The sequence below is a fragment of the Gavialis gangeticus genome, unplaced genomic scaffold (genome assembly GCF_001723915.1).
Source record: "Gavialis gangeticus isolate Ggan-Ray unplaced genomic scaffold, GavGan_comp1, whole genome shotgun sequence".
Taxonomy (NCBI): Eukaryota; Metazoa; Chordata; order Crocodylia; family Gavialidae; genus Gavialis; species Gavialis gangeticus.
In genome coordinates this window covers 7,355,038-7,362,522 of record NW_017729024.1, presented here as the reverse complement: position 1 = coordinate 7,362,522, position 7,485 = coordinate 7,355,038, and the positions used below count along the sequence as shown (strand labels likewise).

Sequence of the window (7,485 nt, the reverse complement as noted above, 5' to 3'; positions counted from 1 at the left end):
AAGCTCACTGAAAGCTGAATAGGGGCTGCCTGAGACTGACCCTTGTGAGAATATGTAGAGAAGTTGAGGCTGACAAGCAGTTTATTGGATAAGCCTTATGCAATATCTTGTTACAGTTACAGGGTTAGTGCTTTGGAAAATAGGAAGACTTGCCATCTTCATATAATCCAAGGAACTATGTTTTTGTCCCAAAGAAGAGAAAATAAGTAGGACTAGGCTCTTGTCACTTTTTTGCACTAAACAAAAGGTAATATGTATATGTCTGAATACTCCTGTGGTGTTTGAGAATCTTTAGGAAAGTTTCTCTCTCAAAGAGGTGTAAACTAACCAAGTTACACCTGTGCTAGTATGGCTCCATGTTTCCTGTTACCCAGGTAGTGCCTTACAGGCTCAATCTCTTCTATAGAGTTTCTTTTTAAGTCTTCCTGAAGGTCTTTTTGCTTTGTTTTGAATTCACAATCCCATAGTGATAGCTGAAATTCATTTTCTAGAAAGGGATGATTTTTCAATGCCTGCAAGAAGCTCTGTTTCACCTAAGTTTTAGTTAAATTTGTGGAGAATATCACAAGATCCTAGTTTGTTCAAATGAAAACTTTCTGCATAATACCCACAGTGTTGGAAGGAAACTACCTCTCCACCTAGTTTATTGTTAAACAGATAAGTATTCTGTTTTCTCTTTTTTTTCCCTACTTAGATATTAATGAATGTAAAGTGTTCCCTGGTATGTGCATGAATGGTAAATGCAGGAATACAATTGGAAGTTTCAAATGCAGATGTAACAATGGGTTTGCTTTAGATATGGAAGAAAGAAACTGTACAGGTAAGTCTTACATTTTCCAGTGTTTAAGGAAAGCTTAGTTCCTTTTGCTCAATATGGTAATCTGAAAACTTGAGGTGGTTCAGATCTTGTAGTTTTTGAGAACTTTCCCTTACCAAGAAATAAGAATTGCTAAATATAACCTATTGTGAAGAACACACAAGTATTCCATCCAATAAATGATTCTCTGATAATTGTAACATTCTTTTAATAGATTCCCATACCTAAGAAATTTGTTAAATTAGGGTTGAAGTTGCTCTAATCAATTTCCTGTCAATGTCGCTCCCTCAAAATTAATACAATTATCAGTTAAAACAACATTAACATTTATATTGATACAATTCACATGCCTTATCATTTGGTCATTCAGTGGCACTTTAATTAGAGCAGTTCAGGGAGCCACTTTAATTAAAGTGCTGCTGTGTCTTGTGTATCAGTGTCCCCACACTTAAAAATCCTGGCAGGGGCACTTGAACTAAAGCTAGTTTGATGAGCTTTAGATAAAGTACCCTTGCCACCATTTTTAAGCGCAGGGATACTGATACATGAGACGCAAAAGGCTGCTGGAGCACAGAAGTTGCTACGCTCCAGCAGACTGGATTAATCAAATCTGCTCTGATGCACTGGAATTCCAGCATGTCGAAGAAGACTCCACACTTGTGTCTAAGCATCTATGATGTTTGAGTAGTATAGCATGTGAATTGAGGTTGTTCTGGATGTTACCTACTTTTTATTTTATTGATGAAAAGTACACTTGGGCAACCTTAATTCTAAATTAATGAGTGTGTGTCAGATTTTTTTTTCTCACAAAGGCTTTGCTCCCTTACACTTTTGCATATCTGAATGTGGTGTAGGAATTACAGGAGGCTAAGGGAAAGTAAAATTGAAGGAAAGGAAAAGACTTTTACATAAGAAAAAAAGTACAAAAACTCAAGAGTTTAGAACTCTATTTCTTTTCCTGTCCACTTTTTGTTTCTCCTCATCCCCAGTCTCTCAGCTCTGTTTGCCCTGATATATGTGTCTAAACTTAGTCAGAACCTAAACTTAGTCAGAACCCTGTTTCCCACCATGTCCTGACTACCTCCATAATACAATCCTGCAATTATCTTTATATTCCCTGGTATTCTTCTCACATCCTCCTTGTCATTTTATCTATGAAGTCAACTAATACTTCCATAAAAATAATTCCAAGAGATGTGATAAATACATCAAATAGTTCTCAAACTTTGGAATGTTTGGTGGTAGCTATTGGATAATTATCACCCTGTAAAATATATGATCTTAAAATGATACAAAATGGAAACAGCCTTGATGCTGTTTCAAAGCTTAGAATTTTGAATTCATTATAATAATTTTTTTAAAATATTAAGTATACTTAGTTAAACATTTAGGTGCATCACATGAGATTTTACTGGCATGAGTTTTCCATTTGTTGAAGAAGCAAGATTCATCTTAAACTGTATTTGGTGTTTCTCTCTTTATTTAATGTGAAATAGACATTGATGAATGCCGTATCTCCCCGGATCTCTGTGGAAGTGGTACTTGTGTCAACACTCCAGGAAGCTTTGAGTGCGAGTGCTTTGAAGGCTATGAAAGTGGGTTTATGATGATGAAGAACTGCATGGGTAAGCTTTGTCAGGAGGTATTGCAGTTTTTCTGTTCACTGTTTCTGGGCATGATGTTCTAAATGCATGCATTGATGTGCTAATTACCCATGCCATGCACACCCTTTTCCAATAATTAGCCCTCCAAACTTGGGGTGCATGTCTTAAGTGGGAAAGCTTATTTTTCTGTCTCAAATGGAAGCATGAAGGGCCTATAATGGCTATTGTTTTTCTTCCTTCTCTCCATGTGGCCAGCTATGTGGAGGGGGGGCAAAGTCCAATATTGAAAGGGCTAAAATTAGTGAACCAAAGAGTCAGCTCTGTCCCTGCTCCATGCAACTATTATTCTGGAAAAAATTCCCTTCTTTCTTCATTTTGCCTTCCCAAAACAAAGTGCATGTCTTATTTGGAGGGGTGTGAAATGTAAGAAAATATGGCAGTAGACGCAAGTACTGTGACTGCTTGCACAAGTCTGGTCTATGACTGCTATGAGGGAGGGACTGGGGCCATGCTCAGTGCCCCAGGGTAAAGTGGGGACAGAGTCTGCCAGCACAAAGTAGAAGCTGCAGGGAGTGGGGAGCAGAGGCCAGAGAGAAGGAGAGAACGGAGGTGCGAGTAGGGAGCAGAGGGAGCAAGTGGAGAGGAGGGACTTGAGGCTGAGAAGAAGGGGGTGTGGGAGATGGGGGTGGGGGGAAGAAGGGAGTAGAGACTGGGGTGGAAAGCGAAGGCTGGGGGAGAGGTAACAGGGGGAAGGCACAAGCAGGGGGCAAACTGCTTGATCTCCTCACACTACCTGCCTCCTCACTGCCTGTCCCCTGCAACCGTGGGAGGAATGAATTAAGGGCAAGCCTCCAGTAATTCCATTCTATGCCTGAAAAATCACAACAAATTTATACATTTTCCATGTATATAATTTAATTATTGAGGGGTTGTCTTGAACTCAGGATCATCTTACATTCAAGTACATACAGTATAAATAACAGCAAGCAACCTTTTCAAATATACGTCTGAATGTGTCCATTTTGATACATGAAAATTTGCATGTGGAAAATCAATCAGTTTTATTGACAGACTTTGATGTGCAGGTCTCTGTATGCAAAAATGATCCATCTTGCACAAATGAAATCATAGAAATACGATTTCTGTTTGGACACTTGACAGCATTTAGAGTACTAAACAGAAATTCTCTTTGCCTGCTTTTCTTTTTTTTCAAATTATCAACTGAATGAAGAATTGCATAATTATTTCTTAATAATCAAGAAAACAAAACTCTTTCAAGATCTATTATCATAGTTTCTTTGCCTAATCTGTTATGAGAAATGAGAAGATAAATAATTGTTGCTTCACCGTAGCTGCTTTCTGCTCTATGAATCTCAGATTCTTAATTGTGTTCAGATGTTGATATTTGTTTTCCTGTTCTTTTCCCCTCACTAATTATTCTCTTTAATTGTTTCTCATGGTTTTCTTTTAGACATAGATGAATGTGAACGTAACCCTCTCTTGTGCCGTGGTGGAACTTGTGTGAACACAGAAGGTAGCTTTCAGTGTGACTGCCCTTTGGGACATGAACTGTCGTCATCACGTGACGAATGTGTGGGTGAGTTTTAGCTGCCTGCATGTGGTGTTTATTTGTGCTATGGGAACTGTCTGTTGTTGAGAAGGAGGGGGCCCCAGAAACATTTGATGCAAATTTATGTTTTATCTTGTTTATGAATTCTTTTGCTTTGAAACATCACATCCTGATCCTGGAAGATCTTCAGGACACTCAGCACCATTGACTTCAAGGGGTGTTAGGAGTCTCTGCGGACTTTGCATATGTTGAATGCCACACTAGACTGAACACAGAAATTATAGAAGCATTTTGGCCACTTTGAATTCAAACGTGAAAAAGCACAGAGTACAATTTTTTTCATGTAACCACGAATCAAATATTAAGTTCTGTAACTTAACCTAGCTTTCCTTTCTGTAATTGGAATTCTTTGCATTTTTCTCTTGTTTCACCGCTTCACTGAAATGGGTCACCTGTTCAGTTTCATTGTTTTGGTATATATCCACTTAGAGGTACTTTAACATATAGTAGCCATTACAAAACCAGCCTTTTGAAGGATAAGTAATTGGAGCAATTCTTCTTTTTCAGATATAAATGAATGCTCGTTGAGTGATAATCTCTGCAGAAATGGCAAATGTGTGAACATGATTGGAACTTATCAGTGTTCTTGTAACTCGGGATATCAGGCTACTCTAGACAGACAAGGCTGTATTGGCAAGTATTGGATGCCTCCACCTTCCTACTTCTGTTCCATCTGTCTTTCTCTGCTTTAGTCTTACTCTATTCATTGAAACAAGTAAGGACGGCTTTCTGAGAACAAACTAGTTCAATTGGTGACTTCTTCCAACATAGATGGAAGGATCACATTGTGTAAGTTTAAATATTGGGAAAAGAATTCCTTGTGTCCATGCTGAGGTCTTGATTTAAGTGGGTTAATTTTAGCTAACATACAGGTGCCATTGCTCAATTTATTCTCTGAACAAAAACAAGAAAGAGGCCTCACTGCAATTTTTCTTAACTTTGATTCTTTATACTCTGTTATGGACTGTAAAAAAATTTTTAAATGGTGCACTATCTCTGTAAATGAGTTATTTGTTAGTAGAGTTATTGCATGATTTATACCTACAATTCAGTAATTGAATAATACTGCATAAATTACAATTCATTAATTTATTTATGAGAACATTAAGTTATTGCAATTCATAGCATACAAATACTATGTATATGTATGTCTGAGAGAATTTAAATAATGGTAAGAAATTTTGCTACGGTTCAAGACTTCACCAGGTGTTCCCATTTCAGGAGTTTTATTTCCATAATGTCATGTTTTATTTTCCTGCGACCTTTATTTTTTACAGTACTAGCATTAAATATGAGCAAAGGTAAAGCTTAAAAGCAGCCACTTGCTTCCATAGATAAGAGTGAGTTGTGAAGGAGCTAAAGCTAAGTAAAGTCTAACTCAGAGTATATAAATTAAGACTACCAGTTCAAAATGAGATAATACTTAACATTGATTAGCTTGCAGTTAAAAGGGCAAGAGAAGATGGTTTTCCTCTGATGATAGCAGGGTTGCCAAATAATATGTTAATGTTATTTTTACAGATATTGATGAATGCATGATAATGAATGGAGGCTGTGATACCCACTGTACTAACTCAGAAGGCAGCTATGAGTGTAGTTGCAGTGATGGTTATGCTCTCATGCCAGATGTCAGGACATGTGCAGGTAAGGAAGAAGGAGACAATAATCCTATTGTAATATTTGTATGAGATTCTTTTTTTAATCCTAACTTAATCTCTATCTATATATGTCTTACTCTTGTCTACTCTTACTGCAGATATTGATGAATGCGAAAATAACCCAGATATCTGTGATGGTGGGCAATGTACTAATATTCCAGGAGAGTATCGCTGTCTTTGTTATGATGGATTCATGGCTTCTATGGACATGAAAACCTGTATTGGTAAGGACCAAAAGTGGCAAGTTCAGTTATTTTACAAGTTGCTCTAATGCATGCGTTTTACTGATGAATTACTGGAAACGGAATAAAACTTTGTAACAAAAAAATTTAAAAGAAAAATCTGTACCTTTTGTAAGGAACATCCTGAGCTTCCTGTATTGATTCCATGAAGAGAATTAAAAAAAAAATTATCACAGCACTAAAATCATTTAATGATAACTGTATAATTACTGCATCTTATTATAATTGAGGTAACATTATTTAGATGATATAATTACAGGACTTCTTCAATACCTTAATTCTTAGAATCTCTTGTATATGTAACCAGAATTCTGAATTGCTGTGTTTTTTATCTCTATGTTACTTTGGTCCTGTATCACGCAATTACCAAGTTAATTGTGCAATTAATTTAGACTGCCTACACTTGCAAATTAACAATCACACAATAAAAATGTCCAACCAGCTATAACATTGTTGCTCAAAAATGTGTAATAACTTTGTAGCTGTTTGATATCCAACTTTAATTTGCATGTGTAGCAGGGTCTTCCCCTGTAGCTGGGATCTGTCTGGGCCACATGGGTTCACTATGTGTAGTCAGGACTGGGAGTCCCACAGCTGAGGAGACACTCAGCCCCAGCACTGCTGGGCAACTGTGGACTCTTGAGTCCCAGCAGCAGCCTACAGCTGCCAAAACCCAGCATCCTCAGGTGAGCGACTCTGGGACCAGGCAGACATGGGGTGCAACTGTGATCTCCCAGCCACAGCAGTGCATAGGAAACCTGAGACATTCCTGGTGGCCCCATCAGCTGGGAACAGCCCTGGGAGCTTGCTTCTTGTTGGTGCAGAGGAGCCTGGGATTTTGCTGCCCCTGCACCAGCATTAAGGCATGACAGGATCTAATGCACAATTCCACAGTCACACTTACTGCCAAGTACATGTGGCATGTCTGGAGGTGTGACTATGCGGTACCCATATTAGATTCCATCGTACCTTTACCTGGACATGTAAAGGTACCCTGACAAATGCTTTCAAAATTAGACCAGTGTTTTGTCTTGTGGGAACACATTATGCACATGCAGGCACACACATATAACACTTGCACAAAAAGATTACAAAAATTAATAGTACAAAAGTTAAGGACTTAGTAGTTAGGAAATGTTAGAATTAAGGTTACCTATACATTCTTGGAACTGAACTACCAGAACTTACCTTGACTTATTTTGAAGACGATTTTTAATGAAGACTTTTTTCCTCTAATTTAATCTGTTTAATCTATTTACCTAGTTATACTGTGTATTTATACTTACCTCGGTTTTATTAGTCTCCACTGATTCGCTTTTAAACACACATTTATAATCTCTGTCCATTCCGATAAGACACAATTATTTTATACGTGATTTCAAATGCAGGGGTTAGTGCCGTATATAACTGTGCACCGTATTGCAAGCATCTGTCAAACAAGCCCTTCCGTTTTCACTTCCTTGTTTTCATTCCACTAACAGCCCTCATTTTATGTATATGTTGGTCCTGCAGACTGAGGAGAAAATGGTTGAAA

The 7,485-nt window shown here is 37.8% G+C and overlaps 1 protein-coding gene across 4 annotated transcripts in view; it reads left to right on the top strand.

Moving 5' to 3' along the window:
- The window catches only part of FBN2 (fibrillin 2), a 262,374-nt gene that overhangs the window by 154,353 nt on the left and 100,536 nt on the right, over positions 1–7,485 (top strand). For all 4 annotated transcript variants that reach the window (XM_019516863.1, XM_019516864.1, XM_019516865.1 and 1 more), the window contains 6 exons: positions 695–820; positions 2,314–2,442; positions 3,893–4,018; positions 4,559–4,684; positions 5,573–5,695; positions 5,808–5,933. In XM_019516863.1, coding sequence (XP_019372408.1) covers positions 695–820; positions 2,314–2,442; positions 3,893–4,018; positions 4,559–4,684; positions 5,573–5,695; positions 5,808–5,933 — 756 coding nt within the window. The remainder of the gene's footprint in view (positions 1–694; positions 821–2,313; positions 2,443–3,892; positions 4,019–4,558; positions 4,685–5,572; positions 5,696–5,807; positions 5,934–7,485) is intronic.